Source organism: Porites lutea, chromosome 8 (assembly GCF_958299795.1).
Source record: "Porites lutea chromosome 8, jaPorLute2.1, whole genome shotgun sequence".
Lineage (NCBI taxonomy): Eukaryota > Metazoa > Cnidaria > Anthozoa > Scleractinia > Poritidae > Porites > Porites lutea.
Window position 1 is genome coordinate 4,531,819 of NC_133208.1, and position 20,025 is coordinate 4,551,843.

At 38.5% G+C, this 20,025-nt stretch overlaps 3 protein-coding genes across 3 annotated transcripts in view; all 3 read left to right on the plus strand.

Annotated features, from left to right (window-relative positions):
* LOC140945734 (uncharacterized) overlaps positions 1-20,025 on the plus strand; it is a 52,222-nt gene that overhangs the window by 8,514 nt on the left and 23,683 nt on the right. The gene's annotated exons all lie outside the window — the stretch shown is intronic.
* On the plus strand, positions 1,038-4,595 carry LOC140945116 (uncharacterized). The gene is made up of 4 exons (XM_073394178.1): positions 1,038-1,209; positions 1,735-1,812; positions 3,639-3,872; positions 4,038-4,595. The coding sequence occupies exons 1-4, from the start codon at positions 1,042-1,044 to the stop codon at positions 4,593-4,595; spliced, it is 1,038 nt and encodes a 345-aa protein (XP_073250279.1). The 5' UTR covers positions 1,038-1,041.
* Positions 11,020-17,740, plus strand: LOC140945731 (CD209 antigen-like protein C). Its single transcript, XM_073394777.1, has 4 exons — positions 11,020-11,086; positions 14,736-14,890; positions 16,408-16,575; positions 17,103-17,740. Exons 2-4 carry the CDS (start codon positions 14,776-14,778, stop codon positions 17,498-17,500), a joined length of 681 nt encoding a protein of 226 aa, XP_073250878.1. The 5' UTR covers positions 11,020-11,086; positions 14,736-14,775; the 3' UTR covers positions 17,501-17,740.

Here is a 20,025-nt window from a genome sequence, read left to right on the forward strand (position 1 = left end):
ATCGGTCTCTTTTAGGTGTTTAATTCAAAATTTCCGACGAGCATCCCCACCCCTTTCATATGCGTGGAGTCCCCCCCCTCCCCGGGATCTGCGAACGCAAGCAGCTCTCTCAGGGATCGTGAGAATTGCTTTATAAAGTATAGAAAATCTTGACCTAATGTAAGAAAACAAAGTTACTTTTTGTGTATAGATGGTTTTCACAGTGACGTCATCAAGTAGAGAAGTCAAAATAGCGAGGTTTTACGAATTCTTATTTACACTAGGTTGAAGATAAGCAAAAAGTAAATCTTTGAACAAGTTTCCATTCCCGTAGCATGTTTCATTTCGAAAATACAGCAATTTGAACTTACGAGTTTTCACAGTGCGTGACACCAAAATGGGAATACTGTCTCGTTGAAAAAAAGTCTCTCCTCTTTATTTTTAGCAGTATAACCATTTCAAGTATTAGAAAATATGTTTATACGCACGTATTCTAGTTCTCGAGTGAAAAAAAAAAGCTTTTATAGAAAAAGTGAACTCCGGCCAGATGTTTTTGTTGATTTCTGGCGGCCAATATACCGTCTCCCCAAAGCTCTACAAAGGTGCGTGAAACGTTTCGGCAAATAACTCAGAAACTGTGGGTCATTAAGACCTGAGCCTTGGACAAATTGTTTATAAATTAGTCTTCTCTAACATTTCATTTTCTAGGTTTTTTCCACGTTACGGTTTCCAATTTATTTTTTGGTTGCGTGACAGTGAACGGCGAATATACATCCGTTTCTCCTTGCTCCTCGCCGCTAGGGACGTTTCGCGCGTCCTTTGCGGAGAGTTTTTAAAGTGGGATTGAGGAATTATTTTCAATGGTTTATCGAAAGTTATTTGTAGCGAACGTGGCAGCGATATCGACAATTACAAGTAGCGAAACCACCCGTGCGTGACAACAGTTCAACAAATTTGCACGCACTGCGTGCCATTTATTCCCACAGGGCTTCTCTGTCGTTTAAAATACAGATTCAAAATGGAGGAAAACTTTGCTGTTACTGCGTATACGTAGAAGTCACTATGGCGGAAAACACAACATACTTGTCAAATTATTTGAAAGGCGCCTGGTTCATTGCCTTAACACACATTGTCGTCGGAATGTTGTTGTTTGTAATGGGAATCATGGATCGACTCTACGGCAATTCTGGGACAGGGCGATTATACCTTGGTATTTCGAGTGGAGTTTGGGTAAGTTGGTAATATAAGAACTTAACTGTTTTTCATCTATGCTGGAAGCAAAAGAGATATTTCAGCTTACGTCAAAACAACCGTTTCTGATCGTTTGCACCCGCGCTGGTTTCTTCTTTACTAGCAAACGGAATAACCGAATTAATTATTTCAGCAGAGCATGCATGGAATTCTTCTGCATGATGTCATATATCAACTGAACACAGTACAGGCAGACTACCCTCTGTTTTAAATTCGGGTTTGAATGTCAAATTTTCAATGAAAAATGTTTAAACAAAATTTATATAGAATAACAGCATTCGATTCCAAATAAAAAAAACAAGGAAACTAAATTAAGGGGCATTATAAGTGAGCTTTGAACCCCAAAGAAGTGCTAAAAGGCAGCTGAACGGGATATCGATCATTACAAAATGTGAATAAACCGGAAACCATATTCCAGACCCTGACGAAAATTACCCACCCAAATCATTTACACCTAAGAAGAAAAATGAAGCACAGATCCTCTAAATATTTACTCTTTGACAGATGAGCATTACAGGAGGTTTGGGAATTCTATCAAGAAAGAGAAGGAGGACGTCTAATTATAGCTGCGAGTGCCAGTCGGTAGGTTATGAAATATACATATCAATTGATATATTAATATATAATATTATAATTTATTAGAGTCATTTCAATGCCATTTCACACTAGAAGACTGTAGACAAATCATCTTGATGGCGATATAGAAGTTGTGGAATTGATGTACCCGGTAATGTTCATATTATAGCCAGGGCTGTCATTCCCCCACATCCTTAAATATTGAGCATTGATGGAGGAGGGATGATAAAATGATGTCACATATCATAATGCAAATGTATTTGAAATTTCATTGTCAGAAAGTCGATTTGACAGAAATGGCAACTTCGTCGATTATCTGGGAGATTTTAGACTCTGATCTGGAGACCGGGAGAAACAGTTCAAAATCTAGAGTCTCCCGGGTTATCCAGGAGAGTTGACAGCCCTGGTAGCTGTCTGAACAGAAAGATTTGTTTATGAGTCACTTCAAGCGTGATTCATGTTATGAGTCAGATCTGGGTTAACATTAAGCGCTGAAAATATTGATAAGGGTTTATATAAGCACTGTCGATAGTGATTATGGAGTTTAAGCACTTACAATTACAGCAGAGCTCCATATGTGTACGAAGGGTCGTGAGTGGAGTCCTACAGTGTAATATACCTAAGGAAATTTGGTTAATATCTATCCATCCGAGAACTGTTGTTAGTCACACGACTGATGTCCGTCTGTCCACCCTGTCCATCCACAACACAGGGTGATGTGAAAGCTTACAATTTATTTCAAGCTTGTGTGGAAGCCTACAACCTGGTATAGTTTGCATATCCAAGTTTTGGTCGATATTATGCCACTTTCACATTGCCCATAATGCACCTTATTTGCCCCCCAAAATTTTGCGTAAGCTTTGTTTTCAATTTCTCTTGGGACAGCTGTAATACCCAAAAGGAATGAAAAACAAAGGTTATGCAAATAAGGCGCATTATGGGAAATGTGGAAGTGGCGAATATTGATAGCTGTCAAAACAGGGTATCTGCTGACTAGTATCACATGACCATATCACAGGCTCAGGTGTCTACCCATTAAGGTTACGTGTTTTTTTTTTGTTTTTTTTTAAGTTATTTGCTGCCAAGCTACTACTTTTCAATTAATTGCAGGCTCAACTCTAAGTTGATTTCTTTGCAATTGTTACAAGTTTATTGTGTAAAGTAAATTTTAACTTAATCAAGGTGGGCTTCACCTTTAACCTTGGCTAAATCTATATTATATTGATATATTGGGGTTTGAAATACAAGTAGTGATAATAGTGATTAGGGCTAAGAACTGACTGGGTTGAGCATTTGGCTATATTGGTTTGGGTTAACCAATGACTTGAAGTGGTTATCTTTTATTTAGGTTTACAGATGTGGGTGTGTTGATAACCGAGGGGGAACTCTCCCTTTGACAGCTGATATGGGAAGGCTCTGACCAAAAGGGGTACCTTTTACAGGTGTATATGGGTAGGGATTTCCAGTGCCGGATCCAGACACTTAGAAAAGGGGGGGCCCCATTTCCAGAAAAAACATTTTTTGGCCCTTTGGGCCTCAGTTTTGTCTAAAAATAAGGGGGGATGGTTCCCCCGGCCCATCCCCTGGATCCGCCACTGATTTCAGTAGGTGAGGTTATGTATATAAGAGGCTGTAAGGGAAATTTTTAATTTTACTGTTAGTAGGTATGTGATAGGGTACATTTCAAGTAAAAGGGCAAGAGGTTGGACCTTGAGGCAGATCGAGTTTCCCGATATGAAACCATAAACACTGTAACTTAGAGCAGCTTGAATTCTAGATAATGGAAATGAGATTATTCATCAGCCAGCTGACATTTGATAATTTATTTCCAGGCTGGTTTGTTCAAGGGCTTTGCCATCGCTTCAGCTATGTTTGGTGCTGTAGTTATCTGCATTTACACCTTTATCATTTTAATCGATCACAGTCATTATAATTCATTTTGTGACTCAAATCCCAAACTCTGTAAAAGAGAAAAGGCTATTACAACTGTTATCCTGGTACTCGGCATTGTGGAGTGTTTAATTGGATGCACAGGTTGCTGCTGTGTAACTTCTTCTGGTCATGAGGTAATAAACAATATTTAAACTCGTGTACAATAGATTTTTTTTGTTGTTCAGCTTGGATAATATGTTTCAATTTAGTCTCAAATTGAAGTACAAAGTAATCTTAATCAAAGTATCTTGTTCTTTCTCTGTAACAAAATAAAAATAAATGTCATGTGTTTTTACCAGGCTAGTCACAGTTCAAGCCTACCCAGTGTTCCTGGTGGTCATGCCCAGATGGCTTCTATGCCTCCTGAAAGTGTTCTCCAGGAAACCGACCAGCCTCCACCTTATAGTGGTCATACCCAATGTTGTTCGCAGGGTGCTGATCTCCTACTCGTCCCCTTGGACATGAGTATGATGCCTAGTCCTGAGAGTGTTGTCCAGGAAACCGGCCGGCCTCCACCTTATACTGGTAACACCCAAAATTGTACCCAGGGTCCTGATCTCCTGCTCGTCCCCTTGGAGGTGACTCCAATCCCTCCTCGGGAAATTGACCCACCTCCACTTTATCATCAAATTTCCACAACTGAGTCTGACACGTGGAGCTTGCATGATGGAGATCAACCTCCTCCGTATAGTACGTGTACAGAACAACAAGTAAGAGTAAAGTATTTTGTTTCATTGTTCAGGAAGCTTATTTATACTCTGCCATTTAAAATGAACCTGCTCACTAAATTCCTGACTTGTAATTTTTCCCTATCTCATACTTTGCTTTCTTATGATTTTATAGCATACCTTTTCTAGAATTAAAGTTGATTATTGGCTTTTTCATGTACAGTTGATCGTTACATGTACCTCAATTTTGTCTCGTTTTTCACGTGCAATTTTTACAGTATGTATTACATGTTGTCTTTGGTGTAAAATAAAACTTTAATTTTCGAAAACCTTCACGGCATTAAATAAAATCCATTTTTTTAAATATAATGCTTTGTTAAAGGTTTTAATCGCCTCGTGCATAACCCTTTTACCATGGTAAAGATAGAAAAAAAATCTTGCAAAGAGGTTTAGAGCCAGCTTAAATTTCCAAGAGATAAAATGCGGCTCTGAAGTCTTTTTATTCCTACTGTGTCAAACTCTCTTAATTCGGTTGCAAAATCTTATTTGCATTCTTTCTTTTTCCCAGCACCGTGTAACTACTTACGTGTGAATTAAGTTGGAGTCTCCAGTTCTCAACTAACAATTCATCTTCATCATCTACTAAAGTAACGTTCCAATCAAACTTTCTCATTCCAACCTTAATTTGGCGTGCTAACTGATGGAAATCTAACTTGTTTTGTTATTATGTCACAGTTTTTCTTCCGCAGCGTTGTTTGGGGTAGCTGAGGCAAAACTACTCAGTGTTTGCTCGATAAATTGAGCAGCGACTTCAGTCAGAACCGCGTGGTACGCGTTCTTACACTGATGTTGATGCAGATATGAAAGATAGATAGGTTTATTAAAGTAACTTATTAAAATAATCAAATTTTAGCCGGCAGGCTAAATTGCTTAATTATTTATAATAACATTATAAAGAGTGTAAAAATTTGATGAAGTCTAAATACAATTTTGTTATTTAAGAATAATGCCAATAAAAGTAAGAAAATAAAACCAAAATGTCTGACTCGAGGAATATTTTAACTGGTTTACACATTAACTAACATTACAATAACATTGCACGACCGCAGGCTGGTATGAACGGTTTTTTGAAGCAGCTTGTGCCAAAGCAGGGCAAGTCGTAGTAGACTCTCTCATGCCTGGTATTGTACTAGCAGAAAAGCCAGTTTGTACTGATCCGAGGATATTCTATTAAACAGCTTAATACACTGATTATTAATCATTACGCCTATCATACACAGCGAAGTGAAAAACGGAAAATTGTTCGACACGGGTACCACAGAAAGGCAAACGAAATGTATAAGAGTTTCTTGTATTATATAAATGGATTTGAATTTCTAAGGTAAATTTGCAATAAAATTTTAGAGGTATAGTACAGTTTTGATAGGAGTGCGTGAATAAGCTTAGTTGTGTTACATATAAATCATGTAATTTTAAAATACCACGATTTTAAAAAAACTGGGGTTGTAGCTATGATTCTGATCACCCACTTCCTGAGAATTTCAAGACCAACTAGGTTGCATCATATTTCTAATTCTGTAATTATAGACCCAGACCAAGTTGCAATTAAAAAAAGTAGCGAAAAATATAGGGTAAAGGTCGTAAAGGTTTTGTAGATGAATAGAAACCAGAGTTACGAATTAAAGCGGAATTATTCCTACAGATTTCGAAACTTTGTTTTCAGACTTCCAATATAAAAGGTTTAATCTTTTACCTGATCAATTTTATGGCCATAAAGGTTGAATTTTCTACCATTATGAATAGAAATAGGCAAGTTAGCCTTTTGAAACGAGAAACGATTGGCTCTATTTTTAACTGGGGCATTCTCACAGCGCATGCGCACTCACTTACCCATGCTTTGCTTTAGTTCTAACCGCCGAGGTCAAATAATCATCTCGCAAAATAGCGCTTAAACAGCTCGGGGTGGCATAAAAAATCATGACACATGACACAGTTAACATTTTCTTCAAACTTTTATTGAAACATTTGCTTAAAAATCTGCATTTTGGAGCAAATTATGTAATATTTCGATTGGGCGTTGCTATCATCGGCAGCCCATGCAATAACGAGTACTTACGCGGTCTGATTTGCAGTCATCCATACAGAATACCCTTGACTGCGGATTAGCTTAAAATAGTCATTCTTTGTTCAAGCAAACAAAGCTGTTCATAGAATGTTGATGTGAAGTGCGGAAATACAAATTTCAATGATGATATGATCGTCGCAGTGGTAATTGCAATTCATTACCTTTTTCTTTAAAACCTACCGACTCTTTCCAGTATGTTCTCTGAAGAACGTGAGTACCTAGGTGGTCTGATTTGCAGTTATCCGTACAGAATACCCTTGACTGATTAGCTCAAAATAGTCATTCTTTGTTCAAGTAAACAAAGCTGTTCGTAGAATGTTGATGTGAACTGCGGAAATACAAATTTAAATGAAGATATGATCGTCGCAGTGGTAATTGCAATTCATTTAAAGCTGATTCACTTGGCGAGTGCAGTCATGCATTTTATTTACCTTTTTCTTTAAAGACTACTGACTTTTTCCAGTATGTTCTAAGTACGTGAAATGTGTGTAAAATACTTTGATATTTTTTATATTATCGAAGTTACTACTATCCCCGTGCCCTGCATCATTATCAAATTGAGCTATAAAACGAGCTGCTCTCCTTTGATTGAAGTCTACACGAAGCTGCTACAACTACACTTGTCAGATTCTCTTTCCAACAGAGTTAGTGATTCTCACTTTTTGCTAAGCTTTTTTGGTCCTAAAAGTCAAAGTCGCAGAAACTAATTACGTTCGTGGTCTGATTTGCAGTCATCCGCGGGGCAAAATACCTTGACCGATAAGCTGAAAATAGTCATTCTTTGGAGTGTTCAAGCAAACAAAGCCAGTTCAGTTTGTGAGTCGCAGTCATCTATTTCCTTTTCTTAAAGTCAACCGACTCTTTTCAGCATGTTCGCAGAACGTGCAATGTGTTTAACATTCTGTCCTTTTACGAGGTTATGACTATCCAGGTGTGCCCTGCAGCATTATTAAATCAATATGCTGTAAAACGAACCATCCACCTCTTCATTGTTGGTGTTTAAGGTGTTACAAAATTTAGATCCTTGATAAAAAACGGAAAATTGTTTGACGCGGTTACCACAGAAAGGCAAACGAAATGTATAAGAGTTTCTTGTATTATATGAATGGATTTGATTTTCTAAGGTAAATAATTGACAATGAAATTTTTAAGGTAGAGTACGGTTTTGATAGGAGTGCATGAATGAGGCTAGTTGTCTTAAATATATATCATGGAATTTTAAAATACCACGATTATTAAAAAATGGGTCAGTGCGTGCATCGAAACTGGGATTTAAGCTATAATTCTGATCACCCGCTTCCTGAAAATTTCAAGACGAACAAGGTTGCTTCTTATTTCTAGTTCTGTAAGTATAGACCCAAACTAAGTTGCAATAAAAAAAAGTATGGATAGACTAGAGAAAACATAGGATGTTCACAAAGTTTTTGTAGCTGAATAGAACCAGAGTTACGAATTAAAGCGGAATTATTCCTACAGATTTCGAAACTTTGTTTTCAGACTTCCATCATAAAACGGTTTAATCTTTTACCTGATCAATTTTATGGCCATAAAGGTTGAATTTTAACTTCTACCATTATGAATAGAAATAGGCAAGTTAGCCTTTTGAAACGAGAAACGATTGGCTCTATTTTTAACCGTGGCATTCTCACAGCGCATGTGCACTCACTTACCCATGCTTTGCTTTAGTTCTAACCGCCGAGGTCAAATAATCATCTCGCAAAATAGCGCTTAAAACAGCTCGGGGTGGCAAAAAAAAATCATGACACATGACACAGTTAACATTTTCTTCAAACTTTTATTGAAACATTTGCTTAAAAATCTGCATTTTGGAACAAATTATGTAATATTTCGATTGGGCGTTGCCATCATCGGCAGCCCATGCAATAACGAGTACCTACGCGGTCTTGATTTGCAGTCATCCATACAGAATACCCTTGACTGCGGATTAGCTTAAAATAGTCATTCTTTGTTCAAGCAAACAAAGCTGTTCATAGAATGTTGATGTGAAGTGCGGAAATACAAATTTCAATGATGATATGATCGTCGCAGTGGTAATTGCAATTCATTACCTTTTTCTTTAAAACCTATCGACTCTTTTTAGTATGTTCTAAGAACGTGAGTACCTAGGTGGTCTGATTTGCAGTCATCCGTACAGAATACCCTTGACTGATTAGCTCAAAATAGTCATTCTTTGTTCAAGCAAAAAAAGCCGTTCGTAGAATGTTGATTTGAACTGCGGAAATACAAATTTAAATGAAGATATGATCGTCGCAGTGGTAATTGCAATTCATTTAAAGCTGATTCACTTGGCGAGTGCAGTCATGCATTTCATTTACCTTTTTTTTTAAAGACTACTGACTTTTTCCAGTATGCTCTAAGTACGTGAAATATGTGTAAAATACTTTGATTTTTTTTATACGATCGAAGTTACCACTATCCCCGTGCCCTGCATCATTATCAAATTGAGCTATAAAACGAGCTGCTCTCCTTTGATTCAAGTCTACACGAAGCTGCTACAACTACACTTGTCAGATTCTCTTTCCAACAGAGTTAGTGATTCTCACTTTTTGCTAAGCTTTTTTGGTCCTAAAAGTCAAAGTTGCAGAAACTAATTACGTTCGTGGTCTGATTTGCAGTCATCCGCGGGGCAGAATACCCTTGACCGATAAGCTGAAAATAGTCATTCTTTGGAGTGTTCAAGCAAACAAAGCCAGTTCAGTTTGTGAGTCGCAGTCATCTATTTCCTTTTCTTTAAAGTCAACCGACTCTTCAGCATGTTCGCAGAGCGTGCAATGTGTTTAACATTCTGTCCTTTTACGAGGTTATGACTTCCCGGGTGTGCCTTGCAGCATTATTAAATCAATATGCTGTAAAACGAACCATCCACCTCTTCATTGTTGGTGGTTAAGGTATTACAAAACTTAGATCCTTGATAAAAAACGGAAAATTGTTTGACGCGGGTACCACAGAAAGGCAAACGAAAGGTGTAAGAGTTTCTTGTATTATATGAATGAATTTGATTTTCTAAGGTAAATTGACAATGAAATTTTTAAGGTAGAGTACGGTTTTGGTAGGAGTGTATGAATGAGGCTAGTTGTGTTAAATATATATCATGGAATTTTAAAATACCACGATTATTAAAAAATGGGTCAGTGCGTGCATCGAAACTGGGATTTAAGCTATGACCGATTCTGAGCTCAAAATAGTCATTCTTTGTTCAAGCAAACAAAGCTGTTGATTGAATGTTGATTTGAACTGCGGTAATACGAATTTAAATGAAAATATTATCGTCGCGGTAGTAATAATTGCAATTCATTTAAAGCCGATTCAGTTGGTGAGTCGCAGTCATCCATTACCTTTTTCTTGAAAGACTAATGACTCTTTCCAGAATGTTCTAAGTTGGTTAAATCTGTGTAACATACTTTCTTTTTTTCATGCGATGGAAGCTACTACTATGTCCGTGCCCCGCATCATTATTAAATTAAGCTTTAAAATGAGCCGCTATACTTTGATTGAAGTCTACACGAAGCTGCTGCTTGCTGCAATTAAACTTTTCAGATTCTCTTACCAACAGAGTAAGTGAATCTCACTCACTGCTAAGCCTTTTCGGTCCTTAAAGTCAAAGCAGCAGAAACTAATTACCTACGTGGTCTGATTTGAAGTCATCCGTGGGGAGAATACCCTTGACCGATAAGCTGGCTGAAAATAGTCATTCTTTGTTGGAGTGTTCAAGCAAACAAAGCCGGTTCAGTTTGTGAGTCGCAGTCATGCATTACCTCTTCTTTGATGAAGTCTACACGAAGATGCTGCTTGCTGAGGAGGGTGAATAGGCGAACAGATCGGCGGATTTTGAAAATATTTTTGCCTGGATTTCGGATTCAAAGCGAGATTTTAACGGATTTCCGGATCCTACGATTGCAGCGGATTGCGGATTCATCTATTTTTTGGGCCCGGGTTTTGGACTTGGCGTGTAATTAAAATATTTTTGCCCGGATTTCGGATTCAGGGCGAAAATGCAAGGGCGGATTTAGTTAATAAATCATAACGGATCGGAGGATTTGCATACCCCTATTCACCCCCCTCCTTCCTGCAACTCAGGACACTTTTCAGATTCATTTACCAACAGAGTAAGTGATTCTCACTTACTGCTAAGCTTTTTTGGTCCTTAAAGTCGAAGTAGCAGAAACTAATTACCTAGTACGTGATCTGATTTGCAGGCACCTGCGGGGCAGAACACCCTTGACCGATAAGCTGGCTGAAAATAGTCATTCTTTTGAGTGTTCAAGCAAACAAAGCCGGTTCAGTTTGTGAGTCGCAGTCATCCATTACCTTTTCTTTAAAGTCAACCGACCCTTTTTAGTGTGCTCGCAGAACGTGAAATGTGTTTAACATTCTTTTATTTTACGTTATGACTTCCCGGGTGTGCCCTGCAGCATTATTAAATTACGCTATAAAACGAACCACCCACTCTTCATTGACCGTAGTTTACGAGGCCGCTTTCTGCAACCATATACGTCTCAGATTCTCACAATACCAACCGGAGTAGTTGCAATACGTAAGTACTCAGAAAGTAGACCTCTGTCAAATAATAGTTTTAGCCGAATTAATAGCGGTAGATCTTCATATAATCTTGAAGACAGAAAAGTGCACGACAAATGTTTCCTCTAAATTATAGTGCGTGAAGTTTGGAAAATGTAAATTTTTCATCAAGTTCACTGACTTAAATTATGTTCGACTTCATGTTGATACAGACTTGTTTGCTGTTGAAAACGCCGAAAGAAATGCTTAAATTCCTGCATACATACTTCAGTGCACATCTCAGAGATTACCAGATCTCTTTAATTCAGTGAAACCATTTGAATGTTTTCTTTTTCCACTTTATCTTTGTCCTATTGTACACTGAGAAGTTTTTAAAAAGGCCCATCTTTTGTTGGATAATCTGAGTTGCCAATTACGCAGGGCTGTACCTAGTAATAGACTTCTCTAAAAACTTTAACAGTTCTAATCTGCTCCGTGTTGCTTTGTAGAATTCGTAACATTTCGTAGGTCTTCGACAAGTAATTTTTCACGAAACAAAATTCCGTTTTGTGGTCATTTATCACGAAAGAAAAAAACAGAGGACTTCTTGTTCGATGTCCGAATCAGACTTATTGGCAACCAAATAATCTTAATGGAATTAAAATCACGTTTTTTAGGATTCTCCTATTAGGAGCCGATTAATCAATGATTAAATAGGTCTTTGAACGAATTTTCGACAATAATTGGTTTCTGCATCAAATCCGTTAAATTAGATCTTGCAGTTCAAATTTGAATTGTTACTGAAGTACGAACGGTCCTTAGCAAAATTCTTTAATAGAGGTTATTAGCAGGGGCGGATCCAGGATTTTTTTTAGGAGGGGGTGCACTCGTCTCTTGCTCTACTTCAACACCAATAAACCACATAGATTTTTTGCAGAATACCAGTTGTATTAGAAAACCGCAGGTCATCTCAGGGGGGGCGGGGGGGTGCGCACCCCCTGCACCCTCCCCCTAGATCCGCCCCTGATTAGATTTGTCAGTAATGAAATGATCATATAAATGTAGGCGAGAAAACAGGCAATTCAACAACACGTCATAGGCTCGTGCCTCCTCCTTGCTCTGGCTCATCGGGTATTCAGTGGCGGACCCAGATTTTCAGATAAAAGGGGGCCCAGTCATCCAGACCCTGTGATAAGGAAGGGGTGGGGGGGGGGCGGTCTCAAAATTTTTTTCGGCTCTACGGGCCTCAGTTTGAGCTAAAAATAAGGGGGCGGGGCCCCCGGGGCCCTCCCTTGGATCCGCCACTGGAAAAGGTATACTAGATGCAATTTCTAAGTATTTCCTGAGGTTTTTATATGTTGTTGTAGTGTAGGTTGCTACCCTAAAACTAAATGGCCAAGGTTTCGGCGAACTTAACATAATAATATTACATCGTCAATGAACTCATTAGAGAGTTTTAGACCCGAGTTTACCGCGAACCTCTAACCACTGGAGGTCACGTGACAAGTCTTTCGCGTCACGTTTGAGGTTTACGACGTGCGTTTTCAACGGGGGGGGGGGGGGGGGGGGATAGGTTTTCACGTATGTCATTTACCTGAAAGCTTTTAGCGTATAATTCTTGTTTTATCCCACGTAATGATACAAAAATCTTGTGAAGCAAGTCTTATCCATTAACAGAGGCACAAATTCGGGCGAAATGCTAAATTTGATAAATCCCATTGGATCTTGAAAAAAAGTGCCATTCATGGCTGCTGATTCAAAATGGCGGCCGTAAAATTGCAAGAAGAAGTAATGTAAGAATTTACAGCTCTTTGCTGCTAGATAACCCAGTGTTACCGTAAATTTCTTTTATTTTCACTGATTGATTTTTCTTCTGTTTCTAAATGGAAAAATAAACCAGAATCCACCTCACCGCCAATCTAATTCGAATTATGTTTGAACGTCGAACCGCGAACGGGTAACCGCAAACCGCGGTTAGGTGTTCCCGGTAAACTCGGATCTAAAACTCTCTATTTTGATTGATTTTTCTGCTCGATATTTACCATGAATTCTCTAATAAGTCTGGTCGGTTGTTCTTTAGGCTGTTAAATTATTTTCAAAAACTAAAGTAATATTTTTTGTTTGTGGACGATGATAGTTTCAGTTCCTAACAAATTCTGCTAACATACTTCGCTTTCTTCACTGCCAAGGGTAAAGAATTAAGATTTATGCATTGGTTGTTCTTTTTTCACCGTAAAAATCCATGATTCTTAGTTGGTTTGCATGTGATGCAATCAAGATTTTAGTATATGAATAATCATTCCTTCTGAAACTTAATTTTTAGGTAAGAGCATCTGATCACTAATATATCTGTTTTAATTAGAAGTTTTCAGTTGGATGGGACAGTTTGTTTTGTAAGAGAGCACTTTTAAATGTTAAAACCTTTTCTGTATGGAACGGTTTTGATTTTATTTTTAAAGCATGATGGCGCTGCAAACCGTAAGAAACTGAAAAAAAGCCCGATGCGGTTATTTTAAAAATATGGCAAAAAGATCCAAAAAGCGTGTGATGGAAAGAAAGCCGGGAAGTTAACATCGTCAAAGTGCAATTGAAAAAATGTTCGTCTAGCGCGCTCGCTTTTGGCGGGCCGGAATCAAGATTTTAATATGGCAGAGCCGTATACTGAGCACAAAAGAGCCCCTTTACAACCGCAAGCCTTATGGAAAAAACTACGCTGTAATATTCACGGCGATTTGTTTAAATTGTACAGTCATTGAAAAGAAAGCCGCCCGCGAGCCAAAGGCCCAAACGGTCGGAGCGTTTACCGGTTTCCGTAGCATGAAGCACGCCTAGGAGTATGCTACTCCCCCCTGGACGGGATGCTAGTCCATCGCAGGGTTACCCCCCAGCAGTCTATCGCCGGTACCCATTTATATACCTGGGTGAAGAGTCGAGAAGAGAGACAAAGTGGAGCAAAGTTCCTAAAAAAGTTCCCGGACCTCTAGATCCAGAGTTCGAGTTATTAGCCGCTCGGCCACACACGCCTCCACAAACGGTGCATATTGATACTTATTGCAGTAAAATGTGGCAAAAGACCCAAATCATCCCACAGTGAACGCAAGAGAGCCAAAAATAAGTTTTCGCGGACGTCTCGGAAAAGCTAAGAGATAACTTATTGAGTGTTAATTATTTAACAGAATGTAACTGAGACTATGCTCATAGATCATATGCTGATTTTAATCTAGCCATCTCTGTACTAAAATTTTTCATGCTATGGATAGCGACGGCTGACGCATATCTACCCTTACCCTTGACAAAGGTTTTACTTTGATCTGGTCCGCTTCAGTTAAACTTTTTTTGTTTTGTTTTCCTCCTTTTAAAACTTCTAATCCAAGTATTTTGACTGCAAAGGACCGCAAACGAATATGCCGCAGAACGCGTACGTGGGATCTAAAGAAGACCTGATCCGCAAAACTATACAAAGTAGACACATTAAAATCTGCAAAGCTGATTGTACTGCGTGAAAGTTAACTTTGCAAAACACGACACCGATAGAACCCAAAACATAGCGGGGTTGTAGCCATCGACAGCTGTTTCGCCATTATTGTGGTTCGTCAGTTGTCGTGTTGATGTCTTGCAAAGTTAATTGTCACGTTTTACGATGAGCTTGCAGATTTTAATTTTAAATACTTCAATTTGTTTTTCAGTTTCTATTGAAATCAATCTGGTGTCAAAGAAGAGTGGAGGATGAATCTGTTGTTTATTGTGGTTCTTAGTCTCCTGGCTGTGGGTTATGCCATGGATCCGGAAGAAGAGGAAGAAGAGGCAGTGGAAGATGAGGATCTTGAAATCCGAGGCTGGCGTAAGGATGATCATACTAAGGGAGTCTGAAGGCTACCCCCATGGGGCCATTTTAAAGTATAAGTGTTCTGAAATGGCAAGGAATACAACTAAAACGCATTCTTTGATAACTAACAGTAATAATTTTTTTGGCTATTGCATTACCACCGCTGTAGCTTGAAAAGTCAAAAAGTTACCCAGACCTTGAACTGGAAATTAAATGATGAAGAGATATAGAACTAGGAACTAGATAGGGGGAATGGCATAGTCCTCTTGGGATATCTAGTATGGGGTAAACCGCGTGTGTCCATGGTTACCTTTCAGTGGCGGATCTGGGGGGAGGGTCCGGGGGCCCCTCAGACCTGACGCTTGTTTGAGACTGAAATTCTTACATCTAGAGGATCGCATATCACTTTTTAACTGGCTGATTTTTTTTAATGAAACGCGCGTTGCATTTTGCCACTAAGTCAAATTACAGGGATATCCAATTTTATTATATTATTTTTATTATTATTATTTTTTTGGGGGGGGGGACCCTTCTATGATCTGTTCACCTCTGCTCGCAAAACAGTTTTTCCCGCGACAACGACGACCTGCGTTCACTGATTGAAAAACACGTGGTTGTCTTTGTGAGAGGTAATTTGCCACAAAAAAGTTCAAAATCCCTTTCTGAACTAAATTTGCCCCCCCCCCCCCCCAAAAATAAAAAATTCCTGGATCCGCCCCTGCCTTTCCGACACAAACGACGACTGTTTCGCTTCGTCGTTGCGGCTGAGCCACTTGAATCAGTTTCAGCCATAAATGACTCAAACCTACAACATAGCGTTGAGTAATTTGCCGAATTTTTCGCGTTAGATTTGTGTGGTCATTGGTGTGGTAGCGTTAACTACTTCCGAGTACATTCCAATAATTTTAGGCAAAAATAAATCAAGGAAAGTGATTCGTGTAAATAAAGTCAATTCTGTATCAAGGTTTTAAGTTAGCTTTTGTTCCCATTTTTCAGTTTCCCGCTCCCCGTTCCCCTTTTTTGTAACATTTGTGATAAAACGTTCATACCTCTCTTTTGCGTTGTTTTTTTTTTTGTCTTTTGTTTTCTTTTTTCAAAATTTATCCGTCGTAGATTTTGAGTTTAAAATCTAGCTGGAGGTTTAACAAAACAAGTCTTGAGAAAAGCAGCAATTTGAACACAAAAAGAAAAAAGAAAAAGAAAAAAACTAGTGGAGAAAAAAAACTGTCGTGTTTTTAAAACTTTAATCACCATTGTTTGCCAATTCACACGTCTCTTTGCCCCACCCACCCAACGGAAGGGGCCGGTGGGGTGAAGAGACGTATGATATTCAGACTAGTCTAAGTGATAAATAACTGAAGAACTGCTGAAGTGCAGTGGTTCTGTCTCCTGAGAGCGCTTTAAAAAATCGAACAAAAAGGCTTGGAAAGAGGGGTAGCTAGTCCATCAACCCGAATCCACCCTGCTCCCCCTCTTATCTTCCAGCTGTGCGTGGGAAGGATAAGATACCAGTTAATCAATTTTCTTTACAGGTACTGATTGCAGAACAAATCCTGGGTCCGTGTGCCGTGGGATACAGCAGGGCTGCGGAAGCGATATGGAGGCTTGCTGTGAGTTCAAATGCGGTAGGGAAAAAGTATGCTGCTGCCCGAAACCTACTCCGACGCCTACGCCGACGCCAAAGCCGACGCCAGAGCCAAGTTTGTATTTCAAGCAATAATTATGCCTGTTCATATACCTTTATTGCCTCCTTAATTAAGACCAATCAATCAATCAATCAATCAGTCTTTTATTTTCCACTTAATTACTAATGTATTACGTCTATAACATAATCTAAGATTCTATGATGCGTTTCATTTCAAAAATTCGCAGTTTGTAGTTACATTTATGGAGTACACTAAACGTATCCCATATTGAAATTATTAATATATGAAAATCGCATATGTGAACTGCGGAGTGAAAAAAAAAAATTCAGGCTTTCTTTTCGCAGCTGCAAAAGTTGCGTATATTCGATGATCTTCCTTCATATAATTCGTATGCCATATTGTTAGAATACACAGAGAAGAATGTTGTCCCTTTGAGTAGTGTTCCCACACAAGATTGGTCTAACGAAAAGGACCTTTGAAGGTTAATTTCCCATAAGAAAAGTAACGAGCTTGCGTTCATCGTTTTCGAAAAGCTGGTAGAAAGACTTAAAAGGAAAATTACCTTTTGTATCTCGGCTTAGGTTGTCCATATGGCTGGACTGAGTTCGCATCTCAATGCTACTTTATTGTCAACAAAGGCAAGATGAATGCATTTCTGGGCCTTTACCAATGTAAGAAACTCGGAGCCACCCTGCCAATCATCAAATCAGCCCAGGAAAACGCCTTCCTTATGCGTCTAATGGCGAGGTATGGTAGCACACGGCTTGGACTGATATCACCCAACCGTGACAACGTCTTTGAATGGCTTGACGGGACGTCATTGGCACACACCTTCTCTGATTGGGCTTCTACGGAGCCTAATCTTGTTGGACAAGAGAACTGTGGGATGATGTACTTCAGCGGGGGTTACTATGGAAAGTGGCTTAACGATCCCTGTTCGACAGAATTGTCTATTGTTTGCCAGATGGAGAAGAAGTGAGTTTAGGCCGCAACTGCTGTGAAGCAACTGAAATAGACCTATTCGGCTAACTCAATGTTGTATGAGTGACTCAAATAACAAAGACGGAATAAAGTTGTTAGAAGATATTACTTGCTGTAGACAATCTTTTGTTTGTATTTCTACATAATGAATTTGATTTAGGCTTAACAGATTTCGAGTCGACCCTTACAAGTGTACATGTTCCGAGGACGAAGAAGATGTATTTTACATTTTTTGTAATTGTTTTGCAAGGGCAATAAAGTTTTTTTTTGTATCTTACGAAACGTGTCTGGTCTTATTGCGAGCATTTATTAGTCGCCTGTTTCTAGACCAATTTCGATATATTAAAATTCATACATCGGCTACGAGGCTTGGGGGAATAAAACAAAAGGAATGCATTATTCACGTTCTTTGGTACGCATAATGAACTGACTTTAACGGAGCGCTAAACAAGACAATTGGAGATGACGCACTCACCAAACGCTGAGGCGTAAATATGTTATCATTTCAATATAACGGAGAAAACGGTTTTGTAATAGCCTGAATCAAGTTTGAAATAAATACCTCGGTGTCTGTGGTTTGTTTTAGAACGGATTTTTAGTCAGGATGATTTAAAGAAATGACTATCCACTTATTAGTATGCAGGAAGGCACTCTAGCCTAGGCCATTTATTAACATTTGCAAAGAAATGCCTATCCACTTTCTAGACACTAATTAAGTAATGATCCAGGTAAGTAGGGAAGCAATTCGTTTTGTTGTGGCGCAATACGCTTTCCTCACATAGAAATGTTTTCATTTTTACGCAGAGAATGCATAAAGCTACAAAAAGGCAGTTTACGAAAGAAAATGTATTTGAACTCCACTTTTAAAGGGTGTATTTTTGTGTTAAAACATTTCGACCAATCACAAGAGTTGCAAACAATGGCCAAGAAATGTTCACAATTTTACACGATCCGCACATACGATTTCTATGTTACTTAGACTCAGACGAGATTTTGTTATAAGGAAGTTGGATAGAAAAAGTGGGATTGATATACATTCTGCTTTGCGAAGATTTCGTAAAATTTGATGTTTAAACCAATCAGAATCATAGTAGAGACAATAGTAAAGTTAGCCCCTTTTTGCATACCGACGTGTTCACTGCGTTTTGGTCCTTTCCTTCTTATCTGGACCATTACTTAATGAATTTTGATAAAGGGATAGGTTTTAGTAATGAGGAGACGTCATCAACTTTCCCTTCCGTTGTTAAAACGTATCTTCAGTGGGACCAATGGAACTTGGAAAAGCTACCTACTTTAACACATACTGAGCTCTGTTGGGGGATTGTTCTTTTTTAACTGCAACTACAATATCTCGGATTACACAATTCCTTCTCAATTTTATCAGGAACTTTTGTTATGGTGGTCGCAATTTCGTGAAACGTTTGCCACTAAAGAAGATTGGAAAACGATAATCTGGAATAACAAAGAAATAAAAGTAGAAAACAAGCCGATTTATTATAAACATTATGTTAATGCGAGAGTAATTTGCATTCAGGATCTTTTATTTAGTCTGAACAGTACTGATTCTTATAATCAACTGTCTAAAAAAATATGCAAAACAAATATTTTAGAATGGGCTGGCTTAGGCAGGTCCATTCTATTATCGTTAAGAAGTTATGACAGATATCTTCCATAAACTCACCAACATTTGTGGTGGGTGACAATAATTTTGATCTCAAGGTAATTAAGGCATGGGTCCCCAGGTGTTAAGTCAAAAAAGTAGGGGGGTGGTCTATTTTTCGAAACATTAGCAGTGGCAAGCTGAAAACTTGTCAGACACATAAACGGCTAGTTTTTATCTATTTGGTATGCTCCAATTATGCAAATAAGGTCACGTGACACGCCACGCCCATAAAACCCTTAAACTTAAATGGGCACACTTTTTCTTGTTTCCTTCATTTTTCTAGTAGTTTCATAATTTTAAGGCCGTTAAGTATGTCATTTGTGCGCTTGGCAATGTCAAGAGTTTTCAAAGGAAAGGCATGTTAAAATGATACATTTGTATTGGGAGACTGGGTACTAGTCGAAAAACCCGTTTATTTTCAAAATAGATGAGATATTTGAAAGTTGCCAAGCACAGTTTTGTAGCGGCTTATATTTTGTATCTTCTCAGGGTAGTAAAGTAAGATAACTCTTGCTAAAAAGTGTGCCCATTTTTTCTTAGAGGTATTTTGAAACTTTGAGGAGCTGTAAGGTCACGTGACCTAATTTACATAATTTTGGTCTGTTTTAAAGCATCAATTTTGGTGTTGTGTAATATTTTTTGGTATTTTCTGCTTCATGATAAACCATTCATATTATAGACCACCCCCCTCATTTTTACAGGAAAATGGCTGTTGACCCATGCCTTAATTTACCTGAGATGTTACGAAAAGGAAATCAAAGGATTACTACAACCTACTCATCAAAGCAAAAGCTAAACCGCCCAATGTTATTCAAAAATTACAGAGTAACTTTCATTTTAACAGCGACAATCTGAAGCAA